Raw genomic sequence first — 26,369 nt, 5'->3', positions numbered from 1 at the left:
TCATGTGTACACTGGATCTAAAGGACGCGTACTTCCAGATCCCAATCCATCCGTCTTCCAGGAAGTACCTAAGATTCTGCCTAGACAACAAGATCTACCAGTTCAAGGTGCTGTGTTTCGGTCTCTCCACAGCTCCTCAGGTGTTCACCAGAGTGTTCACCCTGATTTCATCTTGGGCGCACAGGAACGGCATTCGTCTCCTTCGTTACCTGGACGATTGGCTGATCCTAGCAGACTCGGAGTCGACCCTTCTTCGGCACCGAGACAGGCTTCTGGATCTTTGCCAGGATCTGGGGATCGTGGTAAACCTCGAGAAGTCCTCTCTGCAGCCGTCCCAACGACTGGTTTATCTAGGCACGCTAATAGACACCAATCTCCACAAAGCCTTTCCATCAGACGACCGGATAGCAAGGCTGAGGAGGGTGGCGGAACCTTTCCTCAGGCGAAAAGAACTCCCCGCCCAATCGTGGTTGCGTCTCTTAGGCCACCTATCCTCCCTGGCCCGTCTGGTTCCAAACAGCCGCCTCAGGATGAGATCCCTTCAATGGCGGCTCAAGTCCCGGTGGAATCAAGGATCCGATTCCCCGGACATTCTGATCCCAATGGGGTCTCTGGAACAGACGGACTTGCGGTGGTGGCTGGCCGACGATAACCTGCGGAAGGGAGTGAGTCTTCTCGTCCTCCCCCCGGAATTGACTCTGTTTTCGGACGCGTCAAAAGAAGGGTGGGGGTCGCACGTTCTGAACCAGAGGGCTTCAGGCCTTTGGTCAGAATCAGAAAAGTGCCTACACATCAACCTGCTAGAATTGAAGGCCGTCTTTCTGGCTCTTCAGCAGTTCCAACGGTCCCTGGCGGGTCACTCCGTGGTGGTGATGAGCGACAACACCACGGTAGTGGCTTATATCAACAAGCAGGGAGGCACTTTTTCGCAACAGCTATCCCATCTTGCAGTAGAGACTGAGGTGGACCGAAACCCACTCGATAACACTATCAGCTCGCTTCATTCCTGGCAAGAGGAATGTGCTCGCCGACAGTCTGAGCAGGGCTTCGCAGATAGTGAGTACCGAGTGGTCTTTGGATCCTCAGATAGCCAACAAAGTCCTGACTTTGTGGGGTTCCCCGACGGTGGACTTGTTCGCGTCAGCCTTGAACTTCAAGCTGCCCCTGTACTGCTCACCAGTCCCGGACCCCAAGGCACTCTGGCAAGATGCTTTCCAGCAACGGTGGGACAACATCGACGTGTACGCCTTCCCACCATTCTGTCTGATGAGAAGGGTGCTCAACAGGACCAGACTATCGGTCAACTGTTCCATGACTCTAGTAGCTCCGCTAGGGCATCACGCGGAATGGTTTCCGGACCTTCTGCAACTCCTGACGGAACTCCCAAGGGAGCTTCCTCCACGACACTAGCTTCTCAGACAACCCCACTCCGGTGTCCCTCACAGGGCCGTAGCCTCGCTTCGGCTTCACGCCTGGAGACTATCCAGCGTCTCCTCGCGGAGAGAGGCTTTTCGCAACAGGTTGCGGAGAAAATGTCTCGGCACCTGCGAAGGTCCTCTGAGGGAGTCTACCAAGCGAAGTGGAGAGTCTTTTGTGGTTGGTGTCGTGGAAGGGGTATCTCTCCACTCGATGCCACTATTCCAGTAATAGCGGACTTCCTCGTGTATCTGCGAGAAGAAATGCGCCTTTCTGTCTCGGCAGTGAAAGGCTATCTCTCAGCCTTAAGCTTGGCCTTCAGATTGAAGGGCGTGGATATTTCTTCATCGCTAGAACTCTCTTTACTCATATGTAGCTATGAGCTTACCTGCCCCCAGTCGGAAGTGAGACCCCCTCCTTGGAACGTGGTTCGAGTCCTCAGGTCTCTCAAGAGACCTCACTTCGAGCCATTACGCCAGGCCTCCGATCGCCACCTGTCTTGGAAGACGGCTTTCCTACTCGCCTTGGCCTCGGCCAAGCGAGTTAGTGAACTTCATGGTCTCTCGTACGACATCGCCCATTCAAGGGGATGGGGGGAGGTAACGTTCAGGTTCGTCCCTGAGTTTGTGGCCAAGACTCAGAATCCTGGAGTGCCGGATCCTCGGTTCAACTCTTTCAGGATCGCGAGTCTCCGTTCTGTAACAAACGACCCAGACCAGCTGCTACTATGCCCAGTGAGGTGTCTAAGGTACTACTTGAAGAGAACGGCTGCAGTCCGTCCTCATGTGCGAGCTTTGTGAGCACAGGCAGGACAAAGAGGAGGGTCACCAGGAACACCATCTCAGCTTGGATTCGAAGGGTTATCCGCCATGCCCTGAATCCTGACCCTCCTCCGTCACGTCGCTCTCGGGCCCACGATGTCAGGGGTATTGCTACATCCCTGGCCTTCAAGAGAAACTTTTCTGTGACGCAGGTACTTCAAGCTGGGGTCTGGAAGCGTCAAACGACCTTCACAGCCCACTACCTGCAAGACGTGACCCACAGGAGCCTCAATATGTTTTCTATCGGCCCTGTGGTGGCTGCACAACAGCTGGTCTAACCTCAGACTCCTTTTTGGACAAGTAGCAGTAGGTTGAGGGCGTTGTTACCCGGTCTTAGTCTGCGTGAATGAAAGAGTATGTCTGACCCTTACTTCTTTCTTCATTCTCCCCTCTCTTGGGGAAGCAGCATCCTGGTCCTCGCATAGCTGACCTCGACCTCTGCAGGTAACCCATGCTTCTTTGTGCTCCTAGTATTAAGCTTAATACTGTTGCGTCTCCCATACCCTGACGAAGTGGTATGGGGAACGTCCTATCCTAGAATTCCTATCTGAAGGTCTCAAGGTCAACTTCATAGGACGAGTCACACTCTCCTCCTCACACTGCTTATGTAGGCCACTCGTTCCTAGCGATGCTAGGAACCTGTGAGGTACAGGGGCTTCCTCTCTCTAGTGCTGCTCACTGAGGGATCAAGCCCCCGGGCAAGCCGAAGTCAGTAAGGCTGGGGACTTTCCACCCTTCCTAAGGGGTAAGTCACCCTTTGTAAATAGCGTGGTTTGTATTTCGGTTACGGAACAAATGACAAATTCGAAGATAATTTGTATTTTTCCTAACCATACAAACCTTAGCTATTTACACATATGTGCCCGCCATCCCTGACCCCCAAGTCAAGTCCTACCTCAAAGTGAAGTGAAGCAAGTCACCGGTGTGTGGAGGGGGGAGGGGTAGCAAGCTACCCTTCCCCACCCCCCGCTAACTAGCGCGGGGGTAATTAACCCTCGTTAAAACTATTGGCTCGTCATTTCAGCTGCGCTAAAAGTAAACCCTTTGTAAATAGCTAAGGTTTGTATGGTTAGGAAAAATACAAATTATCTTCGAATTTGTCATATTTAGATCTTGTGAACCACTTGAAAGAACCTGTATGGACCAAGAGAAAGGCAAATGACCTAGTTCACACGTAGCTCTCGCCCTGTTCACTCCCGCGATACATCGTTCTGTTAACTTTTTCATTAATTTCATTTATTTTATTGTTTTTATGTTTATCAATGCAGGGCAATAGAGGATCTGTCTTCAAAGGAGGAGGAGAAATATGGTCTTTTGTTCAGCGATAAAGGAAATGGCATAACGGGGTTTAGTAACACAATTTTGCTGGAAAATATCTTGCAAACAAGCGGTAATAAACAGAGCAGGCAATTTATGCAAAATGTATCAGAAACAATCATCTCTTGGTCAGATTTTAATGAAATGTCCCAAAGCGAATTAACTTGAGTGCTAGAAAAAGGCAACGAAAATAAACAACTGCAGAAAGACAGCTATTCAACCTTTTTAACAAGACTAACATCTCCCCTCTTCATTACTTTCCACTCATGCCATCCACTCATTTGTTGCATATTCATTTATTTATTCTATTGATTATACTGTAGTATATTTTATTAACCCTTTCAACCCCAATGGACGTACTGGTACGTTTCACAAAACTCATCCCTGCAAAACTGCTATTTACATTTTATTTGCATATTTTTGATAACTTTATGAGAAACTTCAGGCATTTTCCAAAAGAATGAGACCAACCTGACCTCTCTATAACGAAAATTAAGGCTGTTAGCACAATTTGAAAAAAATATATATGGCAAAATGTCCTTGAAAAAAAAAATTGCCTGGGGGTTAAGGGTTGGAAAGTTCCAAATAGCATTGGGGGTAAAAGGGTTAATGGTTTTCTCTACCACACTGTTATTAGATATTGTAAATTTTGTGCAAAATTGACCTATAATAGGATCATCCTATTTCCTTTCAATCTTACGGGGATAATTGATATGCCATTTTAACACAGATTTGGAACGATGTAGTGGTTTGCGGACTGTGGCCAGAGGTAGCACCCGAACTGCCTAGTGTCCGAATGCCGACCACAACCCGACGTTCACTATGCAACAAATATACAATGGTGTAATACCCAAAAAAACCTAAGTAACAGGTCAAGAGAATGGAGCTCTGGGTACCACCCCTTGATTTATACTGGGCAAGGGGACCCAGCTTGAACCTTGTTAGTTATCATACCTTTCCCTCTCTTGCCTTTGGCTTGCTGATTATAAGTAAAGGTATAAGAACATTAGGTGAAAGGGAATATTATAATTAATAAAGGAACACACTGTGGGAGGAAAGAATTATGATAAATTACTGTACTTAAGAGATCTTAAAAAACAGTGGCTAGGGAAGGGAAACTGTGGTGAGAGGTTCTGAAATGAAATGCTATATACATAAAACAGGCAAATAGAACAATTTATTTAAACTGTTAGGAATACCGTAATGTATCAATCAAAATAATCAAAGAAAAAATTAACATAAAATTAACGTAAAACTTCAGCATCCGGGTAACAAAATAAACAAATTACACAATCAAGATTTCCACTGGGGGGACACTCATAAGTGTTCCTATACAGTTCACGTATAACCAGGGGCACTTCTAACCGTGTATCTATTTGGGCAAGTACCAGTATGCCATCTCAATAGTTCCAGTTAACTATTAATGTTTATGGCACTTAAACGTTTGACTGTCTCCACAAAAAACGGATTTTGAGCGAAGCGAAAAATCTATTTTTGGGTGAGATAGCCATGGCGTCCTGATGGAAGGTTCCTTTTTGGTAGCTTCCTTGGGTAAATAACTACTAAGATATTCCCAGAGAATTTAACCACAGGTTATCACAGAATTCTAACTTCTGGAGCGAGTATCCTAAAGGTTTCCCTTTTAAGACATCGTATATCAACAGGGGACGCATGTATTAACGCGCCACATAGCTATCTACACCCCGAACAGAGATAATGCTTCGGTGTGTAAAGTCGGAGAATAGCTGGGAGCCGTTCCATAGCTAATCTCATTCGTGGCTACTTTTGGTACTCGAGACGTAAAGAAACGGGCGCCATTGCTTAAATGACGTCACGTCCGTCTTCATCCTGAAGCCAGTTGCTTGCCGATCACCATGATACAGCAGAGCAGGGTGGGACCTAAAAACTGGACGAAGTAGCAGGGAGGGTCCATCAGGACGCCATGGCTATCTCACCCAAAAATAGATTTTTCGCTTCGCTCAAAATCCGTTTTTTGGGCTCAAGCCATGGCGTCCTGATGTAAGAATACCAGAGAATCAATGTATCGTGGTAGATTTTCCCCTATTAGTAAGTGCCAAGGGCTTTGAACAAATAGCATAGTACAGTAATCTTAGTAAAGAACCGTAGGGAAGAATCTTCCTGCCCCCCTTGGTAGTGAAGTTCCCACGGGCCATGCCGACGTCAAAGTGGTTATTGAAGGGCTATTCACCCTGATAGAAGAACCTGAAGAACTTGGAGACGAGACTGAATGGTTGGCATTCGTATTGGAACATTCTGAAAAGCAGACCAGTGGTGGTTGGACACTGTGTGCTGAGAAGGTTGGTTTCATCTCCAGGGTATGAAGAGTAAGTATTCGTATTGGAATATTACATTGTCAGAGTGAATATAAATTAAAGGTTAGTATCTTAATTTCTCCATGAACCATAAGGAAAAGGGGATAATAAAACTATGACAGGCATGTATTTCATAGTAAGTAGGAGCTGATTGAGACGCACAAGTAATAAAATAGAAATTTTATTTCACAATTGCAGAAATTAAATGAATTGCAGCAATAAGTAAAGTTCATTTACAGTAATTACAATGTACATAGTAATAAAGACTTGCTCTTGAATCTGAAAAGGAATTTCAAATTTATTAATAGGCACTCGTTCTCGAGGAACGTTAGTCTTTGATTAAAACACATCATGCTCAGGGCATGCGGCACTTGTGTGACAACTATGACATTTCACCTGGGATAAGAACAGTTATAAAAGCACTAAGTGTTTTCAACATCACTATGTATCGCTCGAGGGTCAACATAGGCACCCGAAGAGTTAGAGTCCCAAGTAACTCACTGTTCTATGCAGAGTTAGGTGCAGGTTTCATAACACTACCTGCGGCTACCACAAAATGTTTGACTTCGTGCACTTGTTTCGCATAATGTTTAAAGAAAACGCGCGAGGACTTCCAGCCTGTGAAGCTTTTAAGGCTTTCAAAGTCCATACTCTGAAAGAAATTCAGAGACGATGCAACTTTCCTAGGATCATGACCGGCGGGTGTACTGTCAGGATCCGCTCTGCGAATGAAGTAGGTGATTTTCGCTCTTAATTGTTTCAGTGACAGGTCGCTGCCCGATGTTTCTCCTTTGAAGAGTTGGCCTCCACCAAAGTTCGAAGTTCTGCGAAGATAGACCTTGAGGCTCTCTACTGGGCATAAAGAGGCATCTTCCTTCAGGGGGCATATTCTCCAGGGGCCCCATCTTTTAGTGGGTAATTCATTTTTGGCGAGAAACGTCGGATCAGGGGAGAGGGTAATGTCTCCTGTATCAGTAAACAGGATGTGACCCTCTTCTCTCGATAATGCCACTATTTCGCTGACTCGGGCTCCTGAGGCAAGAGCAAAGAGAAATATAACTTTCTGAGTCAGATCCTTGAGAGGGCATGAATCATTATCCAAGTTGGAGGCGAAATGGAGCACCTTGTCTAATGACCAGGAGATCGGTTTCGGTGGGGGTGCTGGGCGTAGACGAGCGCATGCTTTCGGTAGTTTATTGAAGATGTCGCTGGACAGATCAATTTGGAAGGCGTACAGAATTGGTCTAGTCAAGGCCGATTTGCAAGTTGAAATCGTATTGGCTGCTAATCCTTGTCCATGAAGGTGAATGAAGAAGGACATGCAGAAATCAATTGTGATTTCTTTAGGATTTTTTGTCTTGACGAAAGAGACCCATTTTCTCCAAGATGATTTGTATTGCCGTCTTGTGGATTCGGTCTTGTATTCCTCGAGGAAGTCTAGACTTTTCTTCGAGATCCCAAACCTCTTCTTTGTGGCTAGGGAGAGAAAATCATGAGATGAAGGTCCTTGATTTTCGATGATGAAGCGAAGACAGTCGACTTCTGTACTTGTTGGGAGAGAACTGGGCCCGGGAGAGGGATCAGCTTGGGCTGCAGCTCCAGGACCAGGGGGTACCAGTTGCTCCGGGGCCGCTTGGGAGCCACTAGGGCCGCTGTCCCTTTGAAGGTTCTCAGCTTGGAGAGGACTTTCAGCAGAAGGTTGGTGGGAGGGAACAGGTAGATCTTGGACCATCTGTTCCAGTCCAGTGACATGGCATCCACTGCTTCTGCCTTGGGGTCCTCGTACGGGGCCACATACCGAGGAAGTTGATTGTTGTCGCTCGTTGCGAAGAGATCTATCTGAAGTTCTGGGACTTGGTGAGAGATGAAGGAGAATGATCTTGCGTCTAGAGACCATTCCGACTCTATCGGGTTTGTTCGAGATAGAGCATCCGCTGTCACGTTGCGGAATCCTTGTAGGTGAACTGCAGACAGGTGCCATTTCTTCTTCTCTGCCAGACGGAAGATTGGGAGAAGCACCTGATTTATCTGGGGCGATCTTGAGCCTTGGCGATTGAGACATCGAACTACCACCGAGTTGTCTAGGGTTAGACGAATGTGGATCGAGGGAGGCGGGGATAGTTTCTTCAGAGTTAGAAGGACCGCCATGGCCTCCAAGATGTTGATGTGGAACGTCTTGAACAGGGGAGACCAAGTGCCTTGAGCCTGTTTTTGGTGGGAGTGACCTCCCCAACCCTCCAGCAAAGCGTCCGTGTGGATGTTGAGTGATGGAGGTGGGTGTTGAAGAGGAATGGACCTTTTCAGGGCCTTTGCTTCCGACCACGGCTTGAGGAGAAGTCGAAGTCTGTTTGGGAGCCGTCTCTTGAGGTCTCTTCGAGCGATGAATGCAGAACGTCTCCAGACTCCCGCGGCATCCTTTAGCTGTGCACGAAGCACTGGGTTTGTTACTGAGGCGAACTGTAGAGAGCCTAGAACTCGTTCCTGCTGGCGTCTTGAGATCCGTTTGGATTTCAGTAGTCGCTTGACAGACCCTGCTATTTCCTTCCTTTTCTTCTGGGGGATGGAAAGGCGGTGTGACTGAAGGTTCCATTGGATTCCTAACCACTGGAACTTCTGAGCTGGAGAGAGGCGAGATTTCTTCTCGTTTATCTTGAATCCCAGGTGTTCTAGGTACTGGGTGACTTTGCTGCAGGATTTTACACAATCCTCGGGCGATGGAGCCCAAACTAGCCAATCGTCGAGGTAGGCCATCACCTGGACGTTTCGGAGGCGGAGCTGTTGTACTATGGCGTCCGCCAGCTTTGTGAAGATCCGAGGGACCACATTGAGGCCGAAGGGCATGGCCCTGAAGGCGTAGCTTTTCCTTTGGAGTCGAAATCCTAGGTAGGAGGAAGCGTGATGGTTCATTGGAACGTGCCAGTAGGCATCCGCCAGGTCTATGGAGACCGTGTAAGAACCTCGAGGCAGAAGGGTCCTTATTTGTTGAAGAGTCAGCATCTTGAACTTGTCGTTCGCTATGAACTTGTTGAGGGGGGATAAGTCCAGAATGACTCTGAGTTTGTCGGAGTCTTTCTTGGGGACACAAAACAGTCTTCCTTGGAACCGGGTGGACTTTACCTTCCTTATCACCTTCTTGTTCAAGAGATCTAGGACATATTCTTCCAGAAGGGGGGTTGATTGTTGGAAGAACTGCTGGAATGTTGGGGGTGGTTGAGTCCAACTCCAGCCTAGACCCTTCTTGACGATGCTGTGTGCCCAGGGATCGAAGGTCCAACGATCCTGGAATTGGTGGAGTCTTCCTCCCACCGGAAGCACTTCATTGCTTCTGGTGTCCCGAGGGCTTGCTGCCTCGGCCGCTAGCTCCCTTTCCTCCTCTGCCTCTGGAGGGACGGCGAGACGCGTCTCTGCCTGCACCTCTGTTTGAGCCTCTACCTTTGGGACGAAAGGTAGTCGTCTGTTGCTCGAAAGCAGGGGTGAAAACCGGTGACTGTGACAATACCGGTTGGGTGACCAGTTGAAAGGTCTGTTGTGGCTGAGCTGCCACTTGGGAGGTAGCGGGTCCCGGAAACTGACGTCTTGGTTGACGTTGCTGGGGTTTCTGTTTTGAAGCTTTCCTCTTAGGTTGAGGTCCGTCGTCCTGAGAGGATTTTCTCTTCTTTGACATGCCCCACTTGTGGAGAAGGTTCCTATTCTCCGTGGCGGCTTTGTCAGTGATCTCCTTCACAAGGTCAGAAGGAAAGAGGTGTTTGCCCCAGATGTTGGAGGAAATCAGTCTCCGGGGTTCGTGTTTCACAGTGGCACCTGCGAACACGAATTCACGACAGGCTCTCCGAGCCTTCATGAAGTGGTACATGTCCTTCATCAGGGTTGCCATGTGGGATTTGGCAAGTACCATGTAGTGGTCTGGTACTCTGGTGTCACAGGCCATAATTTCAAGTTGGACTTGGTGGGACATGGATGCTGCGAGCCTCTCCTTCGTATCTTGTTCCCGACGAAGGAGGTGATCGTTAAGTTTCGGGAGGTCTTCATTAAACTGACGTCCGGCGACGTCAGGATCTAGCTTTCCCACGACGAAAGTATGCTGGATGTCCTTCCAGTGTCGGGCGTCAGGGGGAGTAACTATGGAGAAGGGTCTGCACTCCTCCAGTGCAGGGCAGGCTTTTCCCTCTTCCACAGCTTTAAGGCACGCAGCGAAGGCCTTTTCCATGAATGGAAGTACTGCATCTTCAGGTGCGACGTAGGTAGGGTGCTTCTTGCTCAGGGCCGGAAGCTTAGAGCAGGTAAAACCCCTACTTTTGAACGTGTTGGCTAGCATAGCCTGGGCCTTCGCGAGATCGAACACTATCTCTTCTTTCGGTTCGGTCTCTTCTTTAGAGGCAGGTTCAGAGCGAAGTCGGACGTAACAGTCCGGGTAGGCCTCAAAATTTGGGAAGAATTCCACATCTTCCAGGGGGACCGAGCCGATGACAAAGATTCTGCCGGTCGCTATCACCATATGCTCAGCATACCTCCATGGGTTGGCATGAGAGCAATCGGGGAGATCCTTAACCGAGATCTTCTTCGGTTCTTTGGATCCTATCATGGACCTGATGAACTCCTGATTCTCCTTCAGCTTGTCGTCCATGACGGCTTTAATCAACCGGAGCATTTCTTGGGTGGATGATAAGGGTTCCGGGGTCGTGGAGGTAGACGGGAGAGACACTTCCGTCGGTGTAGGAGTAGGGGCGGTGATGGAAGGAGGAGCGACCTCTTGCTCCGACTCGGCGTATTCCACCTGGTCTTCATCATCTTCAGCTCCTTGAGCCATAAGGGTCTTCTCCGTACCCTCCGAGACATCCGACATGTGTTCGTCATCATCGGAATCTAGGCGGCAATCGTGCATGGACTGGGCCATGACTACATCAGGTTCCACCGTAATCTGGACAGTGGGGATCAAATCCTTGGGCACCACAGAATCAGGGGAGGCCTTTGGGAACAGAAGTGACCTCAATTCTTCAGTGGCCAGGTACGGTCCGGTGGCATTCTTCTGGAAGCCACGCACCCATTTGCGTAGCTTCTCTCGAGCAATGTCCCTGACCTCCGCTGAGGGAGGGTTATGGAAGCCATCAGCTATGTGAGCCTGGCAGACCGTACAGTTCAGCGGGTCCCAGAATTTCAAATCCCCTTTCTTGTTAGCACAAGGGGCGTGAGTCCTGCAAGCCGTATGCCCGTAGAAGTGCGGGCGTTTCACAGCGCAGAAGTCGAAGTCACACTTCATCTGCTCCTCCTGTGGAAGAAAGAGAAAATGAGTATGGGGGGAGTCATAAGAATGGCTCTTAAGCTAAGTTAACATTAATCATTAATTTTAACTTGATAAAGGGTGTGATGCACAGAGATTGAAATAGTAAAGAAAACATACTCCATGCATCCCGCCCGGCTGGCTACCGCAAGCTTTATCCTTGGATAATCCGAGATGGCCGAAGGCACAGGATAGTATTCCTTAGAAGTCCATAGGGCAATGGACTTCCATGGAAATTGCCAAGGATAAGTTTGGGACCGAGGTCACTCAGTCCTAAATTAGGGGGCTAAAGGGTCCCTTAGGGTAACTGCTTCCGGCAACCAGCCGCGCTAAGATACACGCAGCATGCTGGAAATCTGAAGAATGCAAAGGGACAGCATGATTACCAATAGAACAGTACCAAGGTACTTATCCAATAGCGTAAACAGGCCATCTATTTGCAGTGTAGGGCTATCAGTATTCATATGATAGCTAGTGGAAGGGGGTGCAAGTAGTCTTGACGCCTCCGGGAGGTTCCGGCAAACCTCCGGCACGCCGGAGGCCGCTCCAGCAGAGTTTCTGGCATTAGAACAGACAATATATAAGTCAGGAGTAATACCAGGGTGGTGGCCGGCGGCACGCCGGCAGAGGGAGCGGCGGCTCCGGCAGTCGGAGGATGCCAGATTGGTGACAGGGACAAGGATGGTTATAGCGGAACCAGGTTGCCGGCAGTGGATGCCGGCACTCCGGTGGCCGACCGGCAGGCGGACGGCGAAGCTATGAGGAAGGAGGAGAGCCATCGGCAGGAAGCCGGCGGCAGTCGGCAGTCCCCCGGCACACGGGGGGCTGGCGGCCATGAGGGTAAGGGGAGAGTCACCAAGGTAGGAGGTGGGTATCGCCGACAGTGGAGGCGGCAAGGGACCGGCACCCGGATAGTGAAAGAGACAGGGGGAGGGATGTAAGAAGTCCAGTCATGGACTCCCAGACATCCCCCCCTGAGAGGGTGTACCCATGATAGAGGCTGGCTGTGTACCCATGATAGAGGCTGGCTCTATCACCCAGAAGCAGGGGTCTCAGAGGACCGGGAGCTAGGGTAGCCCAAGGGAGGGCTAGGGGACACCCAAAGAGGGGGAGACCTCTACATACAGAACACATCCAGTGGCTAACCCCATAGGACACTATGAAGGGTATATGTACCAGAGCGGACTGCACATAGAAGCTCAAGGTAGCCCTATCACTCCACCCTAAGGAGGAGTTGTAGGACAGGGGACAGATGGGTATAGACTAACCTAAGTGTAGGCTAGGCTATACAAGAGATAGGTGGGGAGGGGAGAAGAGAAGAGTCTTCCATGGAAGGGGTTCTGTACCAGAGCGGCCACTAGGAAAGGGAGGACACTCCCTAACCTAAGATAAGGCAGCCTGGCTGAAACGGTGCATGGGTACAGTTTCAGCAGGGAACAGAATAACCTTTCCAAAACCTAACCTAGAGCAGGGCTAAGAGCCCTGAACTAGGAAGGATAGAAGACATATCGCTATCGCAGGACAGTCATAGACTAGTCCTAGCCATAGAGGAAGGGCTAGCCGTTCCTCACTCTCAGACGCAACCCTAAGGGGGGTTCATTCCCTTAGGGGGGACTGAGAGGCGATAATATACTCCGTTAGGCGCTTGATCCCTTTACGTAGTAAGGGAATCAAGGCTAAACAGAGGGAATGCCAAGGGCAGGGGGATGAAGGAAGCATATAGGGGTCCTACAAGTAGGTTAGGTTAGGAAGGGACACTAACTAACCTATCCCCTATATGGTCCCTGAAGGCGAAAAAACACTTGCATCACAGTCAAAAGTATTGTAAAATAATGCCACTATCTTCATAACTTAGCCTAGGATCACTAATAAATCATGCATGAACACTGATATATAGGCACTCTGGCCTGGGGGCTATAGTAGCCGACTGGTATGAGGTCATTCGATGACCGATAAAAAAGCGTCAAAACACGATATAAAAGTTCCTAGCTATGAAGACTAAATAAACTAATGTTATTGATTAGTAAATGAGGCCGGAAGCGTTGTTGTGGCTAACTAAATAAGGCATGCATAACAACAACGATGCCATAAAATGGCGGGTCCGGTAGAGGCACAGCTCTGCCACAAAACAACAAATATCTCGGAAAGTAATATTTACTTTACGGTCAGAGCTTAACTAAACAATACTGGAACCTTGTACTCAACTTTTCAGAAGAAGGCGAGGCCGAAGGTAGCGACATAATGAAGATGCAAAGCGATAAGTAAAGCACAGGGAAAATCCGTCTAAGTAGGGCGAGCTACTGAACAAAGGATGGAGACGGACGTGACGTCATTTAAGCAATGGCGCCCGTTTGTTTACGTCTCGAGTACCAAAAGTAGCCACGAATGAGATTAGCTATGGAACGGCTCCCAGCTATTCTCCGACTTTACACACCGAAGCATTATCTCTGTTCGGGGTGTAGATAGCTATGTGGCGCGTTAATACATGCGTCCCCTGTTGATATACGATGTCTTAAAGGGAAACCTTTAGGATACTCGCTCCAGAAGTTAGAATTCTGTGATAACCTGTGGTTAAATTCTCTGGGAATATCTTAGTAGTTATTTACCCAAGGAAGCTACCAAAAAGGAACCTTCCATCAGGACGCCATGGCTTGAGCCCAAAAAGACGGTTTTAGGCCCCCTTACGTTCACTTGGTTCTGGGGCAAACATTTGAAAAAAAAACTGTCCGTCACTAAGTTCCAGTATGGAATCACCTTTTGTGATCTGGTGATGTGGAGTAGCAATATCTTGATCCTTGTTGATGAAATCTTGGATTCGCAAGTTTTTCAACTGTCGAAGCTCTTTTTCAACTGAACTGAGAATACAGTACTGAAGAAGGGCCGTGCCTGATGTCAAAACTTCTCTAATGACAACATCTTCTAGCTGAGCATTGAAAATTGAGTTCATATCTTCTCCTTCTCCCGTTTCACCCATTTTGAGCAATGCATCATTTATTTCTACCAAACGAGATAATCCCATTTTGCGATACTGTACATTCAATTCCAGGGATGGATTTACTCACTCTTTTCTATATACATACAGTACTGGGCTAGATAATCTTCCCTTACACTCCCTACCGAGTGTAGGGAATACCTGGAAAGGAACAATAACAAATTAAGACATTTTTGGAAAAAGGGGGGCTTGAGGGATACAAAAGAAAAAAATAAAATCAAATATATTTCATACACACAAACCACTAATGTTTTCTCAGTCACAAACCCTTATATATTGCAACGAATTACGTTCGATCTCCGAGGTACCATCGTATACAGGTATTATTGCATAGCCAGAACTATTTTCACCAAATTGCACACATCATGTTAAAACAGAGTGACATTAGAATTGGAAAAAGTATCAGGATGCCTGAAAACTTTAAATCAATCAATCAATCAATTGGAAGAAGTAGGACAGTTTGTTGCTAACTCTTGATTGTTTTGTTTGTGTTTTATTTTGGATGGTTACCAATTTACAAAGTTTACCTTTCACTGTAGGATTGTTTTATGTAGTAATCTAAGGACTGCTTCGTCTGATGTCAGAGCATTATGGTAGTGTATCAGATTTAGCTGACAGTTAAGCATGCTCTCCCTCACTAGTAAAAAAATAAAAACATTTTTCTTGATGGGGATCCATTAGTAGAACGCCTTAAGGCGGCTTTACGCGGTTGGACGGTTCGTTGAACACAGTTCAACTGTGTTTGAAGTGATGTTCGAAGGTGTGAACTGGGTATTTGGTTGTCGAACGGTTTGAAGAAAGTCTGTTGTCGCCTGGCTTTTGTGGGCGGGGCTTCATTGTCCACGACTCCACCTCTTCAAACTGTTTGACAAGCAGGTTCAACAACCGAGTTCGACGGACCGTTTGACCGTGTAAATCCCGCTTTAGACTAGAAGCCTGATTCCAGGGTTTGGTTTGAGTACGTAAAAATAGCATATGGATAATTGTACAGTATTCTATATTGTAATAGTTATCATTGATGTTTTAGTTCTAATAGAATACAGTATTTTAGTCATTTCATGCTTGCCCAAGGATGCGCGTAACCATATATTTTTTGTACTGTATCATGCTTGAAAACTACTCCAATTAATAATATTTCTTTTATAAAGTTATGGGTTTGCTTGTCCAAAGTATAAGTATAATTTTTGTGGTTTAACATTGCATCCAAATGAGAAGTTTCTGTTCTGTACAATCTTCTTCAACCTTAAAACCTAACCAATATTTAATCCCACATCTAGTCAATCAAGCGTGACCCTCCCCCCCATGTCGTCTCCCGAGACGTGTTATTAGCGTGAGGGGATTGTAACCCTTCTGTGTCTTCTTTCCATGAACCTGGAGGACTTGGAGGGAGAAAAAGAGGTGATGAGCGCCGCTGATTCTGACCCCCTAGATAGTGTGTGACTCACGCTAACCCTCCCCTGCTCTCCATTAGTTGATGCCCTAAGCCACGTTATTGTGTTGTAGTAAGACCCTATGTTGTGTGTCTGTAAGTGTGTTTGTGTATATGTGCGTGTGCGAGCTTCTGCTGGTGTTAAGTTACATCGCCGTTTTGTTTTTGTTTTCTAGAAACTGCCGGTAAGATTAAAGAAGTCACTAGATTTGTAGTTAATTTTGTGAGGTCTGTACTTCTAGGTTATAAGCATTTGTAAATGTAGTGTCTTTAAAGGGATTTCATGGTACAGTATACTGTATTTGCATGCCTGTACACCCCCACCTGTTCACTTACACCCCTCACTTGTACACTAACATAAGTAACATACTGTACTTGCAGTTTAGATGTGCACATAATAGTGCCGTTTGTGCGTGTGGTTATATGTTTTGTGTGTGTGTGTGTAAGAGTGTTGCAGTTAGATTTTGTTGATACTTTTCGTTTTGCTTGCTTGATAAATGTTAAAACCTATGCTCTGCATGTCATATGGAATTACACATACTTGTATGCACATATTTGTTTTGCATGCGCCACAAAGCACAACTTTGTATATTTACTTAGCATGTTATTTTGTAATTTTAGAGAAGTATAGCTGGGTAATATACTGTATACAGTATATCATTTACTTTTCAGGAAGGTATATTGTATCTTTTAGAAAATTATACGTACAAAATCTCTCGTATGGCAGTAAGTTTTGTTCGTATTGAAAGTAGACGCATGAACATACTGTAATACCTATTGATCAGTTAACAAAAGTTTTCATATTATTTTAATTTTGTTTTGCTATATTTACGATTTGGTAAATAAGTCACGGTCGTCTGTGAATCCACAGAGATATTATTCGTAAACAAACTAATCACACTTAATAGAATGAATTGGTTATATTTACTATCATTAACGAAAGATTGTCGTCAAAACCATCAAGACACATTATTATTATTATTATTATTATTATTATTAAAAGCTAGGCTATAACCCTTGTTTGAAAAGCAAGATGCTATAAGCCTAAGGGCTCCAACAGGGAAAAATAGCCCAGTAAGGAAAGGACACAAGGGAATAAATAAACTATAAGCCAAGTAATATACAATCAAAATTAAATATTTCAAGAACAGTAACAACATTGAATTAGATCTTTCATATATAAATTATAAAAGCTTTTAAAAAATAAGAGGAAGAGAAATTACATAGAACAGCGTGCCCTAGTGTACCCTTAAGCAGAATTACAGTTTCTTATTCCTTCGAAACTACTTTCATATTCTTTATGCCATTTTGTTTTTGTTGAATACAAGAATATATTTGGAATACAATATAAAGGATGACATATTGAACAACTTCTCTGTACGACAGAGGGTGGTTTATTTGAGGCGTTTAGTTATGTTTTCTTTCAAGGGTTTATTTGTGCTAATTTAGTTTTTGGGGTTCATTGCTTTTCTTGTATTCAGTCAGCGATATAATGTTGTATGATTGTTCTGTAATTTGACTTTCATCATCATCTCCTTCTACGCTTATTGATGCAAAGGGCCTCGGTTAGATTTCGCCAGTCGTCTCTGTCTTGAGCTTTTAATTCAATACTTCTCCATTCATCATCTCCTACTTCGTGCTTTATAGTCCTTAGCCATGTAGGCCTGGGTCTTCCAATTCTTCTTGTGCCTTGTGGAGCCCAGCTGAACGTTTGGTGAACTAATCTCTCTTGGGGAGTGCGAAGAGCATGCTCAAACCATCTACCCCTCATCATCGAGTAATTTGACTTTATGGATTACAAATTTTTTTAATCTTATATCACCATCATGCCTTATTGGAAGGGGCGTATCAGCTCTTTAATTTTGTTACATTGAGCAGAGGAATTAAAGACGTATTTGGAGAATGTGAGCCTCCGTATCCCAGTAGTCCTTTGGTTTACTCTTTTGATCATTAACAGTTGTTTGCAATTATGCTGTTAGTTAGCCCTTGATTTAACATCTATATTTTGTTTTTAACATTGTTTATTCTAACAGATTATAGCTTATTATTATTATTATTACTTGCTAAGCTACAACCTTAGTTGGAAAAGCAAGATACTATAAGCCCAAGGGCTCCAACAGAAAAAGAAAAAAACACAGGGAGGAAAGTAAATAAGGAAATATATAGAATAGTGTGCCTGTATGTACCCTCAGGCAAGAGAACTCTAATCAAAGACAGTAGAAGACCATGGTACAGAGGTTATGGCACTACCAAAGACTACAAAATAATTGTTTGATTTTGGAGTGTCCTCCTAGAAGTGCTGCTTACCATAGCTAAAGAATGTCTTCTACCCTTATCAAGTGGAAAGTAACCACTGGACAATTACATTGCAATAGATAACCCCTTGGGTGAAGAACAATTGTTGGGTAATCTCAGTATTGTCAGGTGTACGAGGACAGAGAATATGGAAAGAATATGCCAGACTATTCGGTGTATGTGTAGGCAAAGGGAAAATGAATTGAAAACAGAGAGAAAGATCCAATGTAGTACTGTCTGGCCAGTCAAAGGACCCCGTAATTCTAGCGGTAGTATCTCAATGGGTGGCTGGTGCCCTGGCCAACTACCACCTACCTACTAGAGTGCTGATGATATTTATCTCCATTTTTACTTTGCTGTAATTTATTCATTGCCTGTTTTGACATCTACACAAGACAGGGTGTGATTCATTGCTTTCATTTCACTATCTTCGTTTTCTACCTGATGTATATTTGTCAACATGATTTAGTTATTCGTTAAAATCTGTACGATTTTTTTCATTTTCTATTTATGTTTTTTATTTAAGATGATAGATTGCTGACATGTTACTCAGTAAACACTATCCAAGAGATTGCATGATCATTCAACGTTTCAGATCCATTTTTTTGTTAAATCTGATTCAAAAGTATTTTTTCTTGGTACCGATTGATTTGATTTGTATAAAATGCAATATTCTATTCCCTTGGCTTTCATTAGCTCGTGCTAGTAAAGATCATCGTGGAAATTACTCGATGGATTAACGAGATCCATCTGTATGTATTTGATACATGTACTTTTTACTTAACTCTCTATTATTCCTTTTCTTGATCCATCAGGGAGGTAACATTATTCAATACTGCTTCTATAAAGGCTTCAGTTAACGTTAGGAAAGTTGCACTCTGGTTTAGAGAAGTGTCTTGCCACTGGGTTTGCTTGTAGTTGATTTCATTTTGTATTTAACCAAAGTTGGTCATTATTTGTTCACTCCTTATGTATTTTTCTATAAATTTCTTTGGTAAAGATTTTATAAGAAATTTAATTGTGTTGAAGACAAAAAACCCTTAATAGGGTATTCACACATTAGGTATTATTCCAATAGTTTATTTGCTGGTTTTCATCTGCTGTTTTGTATTGTTATAAGTTCTCTTGCTCTGAAGGAAGTTGAAGAATGAATAGAGTTATTTTTACTGGAAGGAAAAGCAGACTTTTAATTACTGTACATAGTATAATTTTTTTTTTCAATAGCTTGAATTTAGCATTAACCAAAGTGATGCAAGAAAGGAATGTTGGCACGTCTATATCATTACAGTATATGATGAATTGTGTAGCACTTTGTCGCGCTATTCTAGATACGGTCATTTCTCATATTTCTCTCCTTTTCTTGTCATCGCAGACTGGCCGACGTGGTCACAGCGCCATGTCCTCCGATTCCAGCGTTGCGCCACCCTCGCCGAGCGGTGGTGCAACCTCCGCTCTTAGCCATCAGAGCGAATCTCTCTCGCTCCCTGGAACTCCCCTCAGCAACGCTTCGGCCGTCAGCAGATCATCCGACGCCTCCGTGAGCTCTGCCTCGTCCACCCGAGCTTTGCTGTCGCATCCGACTGATGGGTCTCCTTCTAGTGCCGTTTAATGGTGGTTCTCGGTGTGGGGTTTGGATAGAGATCTGTCAGATGAAAACTGATTGTGAAATATATACTACTTTCAACTGAGGTTTGCTTATCGAAGTATTTTCAGTTACTATGGGATCTGAACTTACTGAATCCCTCTAGAGCTTAAAGACTAGGTGAAAAATAATTCCTTTTTTACTGTGTCACGTCTTTGAATGTTTACGTTTTATTACTGTATTCTGTGTAGCTTTTATGTTGATAATAACTGCCTATATCTACAAATCAAATATTTTACTTAACAATTTATTTATACTTGGAACAGGCTAACATCCATAGTGTATTGTAATTATTTTCTGCAAGGACGCAGGATTGACTTCCAACTGAAAATATTAATATCATAGAGAAAGAGTTGAAGATACAGCAGTATTCCTGTATCATGTGAAGTTTTTGTTATAAATTTTCCAGATTTTGTAATATAAAGTTGCGTGGAATGAGTGGACCAGATATCTACAGATGTTTGACATAATAACAAGATTCTCTAATTGGTGAGGGACCTATGGTTGTGGTTCTATCACTCCCCAGTTTACTATACCGACACTCATAGAGTGAGCGACCTGGGTTTATTCCTGGCATCCATGCATCCTTTTTATCTCTGGTATATTTAGCAATAACTGTCTTAGAAATGGTGCTAGAGGAGCATTTCACGGAGCGACACAGGTCGAGCCCAGAAACAAGACCCCATTTATGGAGTGGGCAATGTCTTGAGCGATTATCTCAAAGATTTCCGCATCATGCCTGGCATTATTATTATTGATACTTGCTAAGCTACAACCCTAGTTGGAAAAGCAGGATGCTATAAGCCCAAGGGCTCCAACAGGGAAAATAGCCCCGTGAGGAAAGGAAACGAGCAAAAGAAAACAAGAGGAAGAGGAAAAAGATAGAATAGTATGCCTGAGTTTACCCTCGAGCAAGAGAACACTATCTCAAGACAGTGGAAGACCATGGTACAGAGGCTATGTGACTACCCAAGACTAGAGAACGGTTTGATTTTGGAGTCTTGTCGTCCTAGAAGAGCTGCTTACCATAGCTAAAGAGTCTCTTTACCTGTCATTTTTCAGGAAGGTTCTTATTTTTCTCTGCTGCATCATTTACTATACTCCTTAGTTTATTACTCCCTTTCTTCTTACACTTTCATAATTCAATTGTTTGTGAGACACTGCTTTACTGTCTTCTTTAGTGTCAGTCTGAATAATGAACTTGCTTGTACGCAGTATACATATTGATATACCATCAATGCTCTGATATGTTATAATCAAATGATATATCTAACAGAAATCTTTGTTTTCCCTGTGCATGTTTATCTTTTATAACCTAGTTGATATTTAGGTTTGCTTGTAAAACAGAACTAGGTTATTTTTTCTTGATTTTCTATGCTTGAAGCTTGTATTCCTTTCTTTTCTTTGTAACTGGTTTGCTTATGTGCTAACCTCTTTCATGAACATTTTCTAAAGGATAAACAACGGGTGATGGCTACAGAAAGATTTCTGTTCTACAGGAATTGTAGCAGATGCTTCATTATCCAATTAAACATTCTTCCTGTTGTTGTCTTAGCCATTGAAGCATTAGCTGACACTCTTCTATTTTCTTTTTCATGAAAGGAATCAAGATGGCGAGACGACAATAAAATTCCAATGGGGTCAGTACATCTTTTCAATCACTTTCTTGAATGTTGAGATTTTTCATTCCATGGTCACTATTGCGAAATTTTTTTGACATTTTTGAAACAAGATGTAATTGCAATATAATTCTGTTTACTAGGCACGGAACTGACAAACCTTCAATTGCTAGTACAGTGGTAGCGTGTTTGCCTTGCATTCACATGGCAGCAAATCAATCCCCACTTGGGACCGTGAGTTTAAACTGTTTACCGGGTAAGGCCACCACAGGGGGTGTTAAGCTTGCCCAGCTAGCGTTCTGGCGAGTATCTATTGTGATGAAACCTGACACCTTTAACCTATTGATATAAGTAATAGAACAACAGAATAAGAGTTTATATAAGTGTTGTGTTTTAGCATACTTGTAAAAAGTACTTGGTTATCTGTCATTGAATAATATTCATATCATCATCTCCTACGCCTATTGACGCAAAGGGCCTCGGTTAGATTTCACCAGCCGTCGCGATCCTAAGCTTTTAAATCGGTACGTCTCCATTCATCTCCTACTTCACGCTTCATAGTCCTCAGCCATGTAGACCTGGGACTTCCAACTCTTTTAGAGCCTTGTGGAGCCCAGCTAAACGTTTGTTGAACTAATCTCTCTTGGGGAGTGCGAAGAGCATGGCCAAGCCATCTCCTCCTCACCATGATCTCATCCACATATGGCACTTGAGTAATCTCTCATAGTTTAATTTCTAATCCTGTCCTCCCATTCAACTCCCAATATTCTTCATAATCAGTTTCTATTTTCCATTAATCAGTAACTTTTTATAGAAACTATTCTAAAAATGGATATTACAAATAAATTAGAAATTGGGTGGCTAAATCAAAAGCTAGTGTAGTTTGTACATCTGTTGAATGTGTGATCCACTGCATACTTGGTCAAAGAAAGGATTCACTCCAAATATCAGCTAGATGTTTTTCCCTTGGGTACTAATATTTTGCCAGTTGGACTACATTCTTCTTGTTCTTGAGAAGAGATTATAAAAATATTGTATTCTATACTCTGTATGTCAAAAATTTTATATATTCTTTTAATCGCTTAGAATTTCTAAGAATCTTTTCAACAATGTGCTTGTACTATATTATGTTTACGAGGTTTAAGTGGCTTTGACGAGCATAATACTGTGTGATCGTGCGAGTAGCTGTGTTGATCCTAAATTAGCCGTGTATAGCCGAGATGAAATGGGAAGTAAATATAAGTATATTTAAATTAATCCCTAGGTACTATATCCTGCTGAGAAAGTTACGTCCATGTAGATAGTGTAAATAGCGAAATTATTTATATCAGTGCTTTATGAAATAAGACTTGGCATCGTTTAAATCCAGCAAGGAGAAAATGAAAGGCTTAAACACAGTGGATATGATTTTGTAAAATCCATTAGTTCTGAGCTAACTTTTTCATTTCCAGATAAGTTATATATCACATGCAGCTTGCTACTCAGTTAGGTCATCTATATCGTGTAAGCTGTAGCATTAACCCTTTTAACCCCCAAAGGATGTACTGGTACGTTTCACAAATAAAGGATGTACTGGTACGTTTCACAAAACTTATCCTTTTACCACCATGGACGTACCGGTACGTCCTTGCATGAAACTGCTATTTAAATTTTTTTCTGCATATTTTTTATAATTTTTTGAGAAACTTCAGGCATTTTCCAAGAGAATGAGACCTACCTAACCTCTCTATGACGAAAATTAAGGCTGTTAGAGCAATTTAAAAATAATATACTACAAAATGTGCACGAAAAAAAAATAACCCCTGGGGGTTAAGGGTTGGAAAGTTCAAAATAGCCTGGGGGTAAAAGGGTTAATCATAAGATTGTTCATTGTCTCACAATTAGTTGTATTGCACAAAGATTTTCAGTTTTGGATGTATTCTACAATAGTTTAACTGATGATTGAAGCCATGCATAAAATGTTGGACATCTTCGTGAGGAGACCTAAAAGGACAGAGGAAATTAAAAAGGTTAGAAACCTTCAGCTAAGTTGTGGTAATAGTAACTTTCTTTTTTAAATTTTAGATATTAAATAACCAGAGGAGACAATCTTCTGATAATTCTTGTGTTGGCAGCCCATAGTGTTATGTTTTGAATATTTTACATGCAATAGCTTTTCATTTATTTTACTAAGGACTATGAATGTGGGCGTACCATTGCAGAATGTTTTATTTCAATTGAAACTGTTGTAAACCTTTTGTCAAATAATGCATTGATTTAAAATTAGAAAATTCTGTCAAGATGGAAATATCATTTAGAAATATACCATTGCTAGTTATTTTTTTGGAATTATTTGTTACTTCACTGTAAGCTTTAAATATTTGCTTTGTTATTTTGAAATATACATTCATACTGTATTTATTACATTTTCAGAGACCATTAACTCGTAGAATAAGTATATGATTATGCTGAAATTGTTGATACAGGACTGTATTTATTACATTTTCAGAAACCATGTAACTCATAGTCTATGATTTTTCTGAAATTGTTAATACAGGACTGTATTTATTACATTTTCAGAGACCATGTAACTCATAGTCCATGATATTTCTGAAATTGTTAATACAGGACTGTATTTATTACATTTTCAGAGACCATGTAACTCATAGTCCATGATATTTCTGAAATTGTTAATACAGGAGGTTCTCGACTTACAAACACATCGAACTGAAATCGTAAATCTGTAGCTGTATCGAAAGTTAGGAAAATATTTGCAATAATCGGATATTCATTTCATGTTAAATTGGACTTTGTTTATTTTTGTGGCTGGAAATCTTAGGAATGGGAGTCCGGTTATAACCTAGATTATAATTCAACAAAATAAGATACTAATTCCCTCCTGGAACCTATTGAAGTTTGTAAGTTCAGGACCTTTTGTATTTATATTTGTTCTTCGCATATAAAAATCATATGTCCTTAATACCGTTGAGATTTTTACTTTAACCAGAATACTATATGGATAATTACATTTTGTCACACGACTGCCACCAATAACTTTTTTTTTTTTAACAGTGAAAAAGAACGATACAGTAGTGTATATAACGACACATCTAACATGGTATATTTTAAATTCCTTTCGTAAAATGATTGTTCCCTCTATGGTAAGGTCTGAAGGACAAACATTAGATTTATAGAAGCATTTTATTAGTGGATTTGTTACATGACCACAAGAGACTAAGATCAAACACTTCTCTGCGAGAGACGACAGCAGACTAAATCTCTTTAGTTACAAAATCATTGAAAATTATTATTGCTAAACCATAAACTAAAAGTACCAGTATTCTACAATTAACTAAAAATTCACATTTTTGAATCAATGTATTTTTCTCAACCATACAAACCTTCGACCTTCGTTAAGAGTATGACTTCAGCGTCGCCTTCTTTACAAGAAAAGGATGGTAGCAAAACCTGGAGACTCCTTTTGGGGAATTTCGAGTGCGTTTTTCTTCATCGCTGCCTTGTTCTCGGCAATTTCAGAGGGTACAAATTGAACGTCATCGGAAAGCAAGTGGAAGGAAGGGGAGAATTACAGAACGGTTATCAGTATCAGTCCGTCCCCCGAGGATATTGCCACCCAACTCTGTGCCTTGTTGGCAAGTGCGCTTGGGGCAAGAAGCTGGGTTATATTACCTCTGCTAGAGGAAGGTAATACTCCCGTCATACTTGAAAGACTAGGACTCCTTCCCTCAGCCAAAGCCTGAGAGAGAGAAGAGGAAGACCCCACAGTGACGTTTGAACACGAAGGGAGGAAGAAGCTCAAGAAGTTCTTGGGTGTCAGCTTGGCCTTACCCAAAAGATTACATAGAAGTCTTCTTTGACTCTTTCCTCTTCACAAATTCTGTCTGTCAGCAGAGGCAGCCACTCCCTACACTTAGGGTGGGATGGGATTCCTGCGAACACTTGTGTTCCCTTGCAGAATCTACATAAAATAATTCACAAGGGTCAACTTCCTGCTTCCTCATATACTGCCCAGAACCTTTACCAGAACACAGCCACATCTCTAGGAAGAAGCAAAATGGATTAAAAGTTCAGCTAAGCACCGGAAGGTACACCTGTACTGTACTCTTTAAGGCAGCCAAGTCAAAGGGATGGTTAGCGCTACCTATGTAGTGGCCGGGGTTTTCCTGCCAACCGGTAACCAGCTACGTTCACCTCATTTAAAGTCAGCCAGGTCACAAGTTATGCTCCTTTTTAAGGTCGAAGATTTGTACTGCATATTGGAACAAATGCAGTTTTAAGAAGTAACTCTTAAAGCGAAGCAAGTAGTCAGATAAATAGGGACTTTGTTCATAAAATAAGAAGTACCCATGTATACAAGATACTCTGGACAGGCACATTGTTTATATTATTGGATAAAGGAGTAGAGTTGTGCCATTTTTTTTTATTTTATGATTAACATTTGTTATAGGGTCATCTTGTTAATTTTCTTGTATTTCTGTACAATTGGAAGAGGCTATTCCTTGTACAAGTTGTATTCTATAATATAGTTACACAATTTCTGTTATTAAAGAACCAAGTCATGCTTCTATCTTGGCCTAGAAATATTCATCCAGATAGGTGCACTTCTGGACAGCATAATATTTCTTGAAGACATTGTTTGTTTTGTAACAACTAAACCTTGAATAATAGTGCATCAATAAAGATACAGACTGATAGGAATTTATTTTGCACAAAGGTTACAACCATTATGTATTACTGTACTGTAAAGTTGTCATATCAATCAGATAAATTTAGTGTTAGTAATTGACTTTTCAATGCTTTATATTTTCTCTTGCAGAACTATTCTTTTCATTTGACTTTTAAGGTTATTTCATCATCTCATTCAATTCAACTGTGTGAAGAAAAGTGTGGAAGTTCCAATCTGTGTAAATATAGGGTTTTGTTATTTTTTAAAACACCAGTCTTCTTATACACTATGACTGTCATTTTCTGTTCAACTTATTTTGTTTCCTGTTCCCTTCTGTGATATCCATTTGGTTTAACAATGATGGGTGATTGGTTTCGTTATAAGGTAATTTAGTTAAGGCAGTTTTTTGTAATCAAGTCTATTACATATCCCAAATTTATTGAAGTATGATTGTATATTAAATATTACTATACATATGTACATTTGATTTATTTTTACCATAAAGTATTTTAATGATATTTAGCTATTAAGCTACAGTACTATTAGATCCTTTCATCAGGC

At 42.7% G+C, this 26,369-nt stretch overlaps 1 protein-coding gene across 2 annotated transcripts in view; it reads left to right on the top strand.

The window, feature by feature from the left end:
• The window catches only part of LOC137648906 (uncharacterized), a 28,998-nt gene extending 9,117 nt beyond the window's left edge, over positions 1–19,881 (top strand). Inside the window, exons 4-5 of one of the 2 annotated variants that reach the window (XR_011045753.1) lie at positions 15,535–15,659; positions 19,254–19,881. Coding sequence is in view for 1 of the 2 variants with exons in the window: in XM_068382078.1 (XP_068238179.1) it covers positions 19,254–19,490 (237 nt within the window). In the remaining variant the exon portion in view is untranslated. The remainder of the gene's footprint in view (positions 1–15,534; positions 15,660–19,253) is intronic. The other variant, XM_068382078.1, reaches the window with a different exon arrangement.
• Positions 19,882–26,369: the final 6,488 nt, after the last annotated feature.

This window comes from Palaemon carinicauda, chromosome 10, assembly GCF_036898095.1.
Source record: "Palaemon carinicauda isolate YSFRI2023 chromosome 10, ASM3689809v2, whole genome shotgun sequence".
In the NCBI taxonomy this organism is placed as follows: Eukaryota; Metazoa; Arthropoda; class Malacostraca; order Decapoda; family Palaemonidae; genus Palaemon; species Palaemon carinicauda.
The sequence above is the reverse complement of the archived record's forward strand: the minus strand, read 5'-3'. Positions and strand labels throughout refer to the sequence as shown.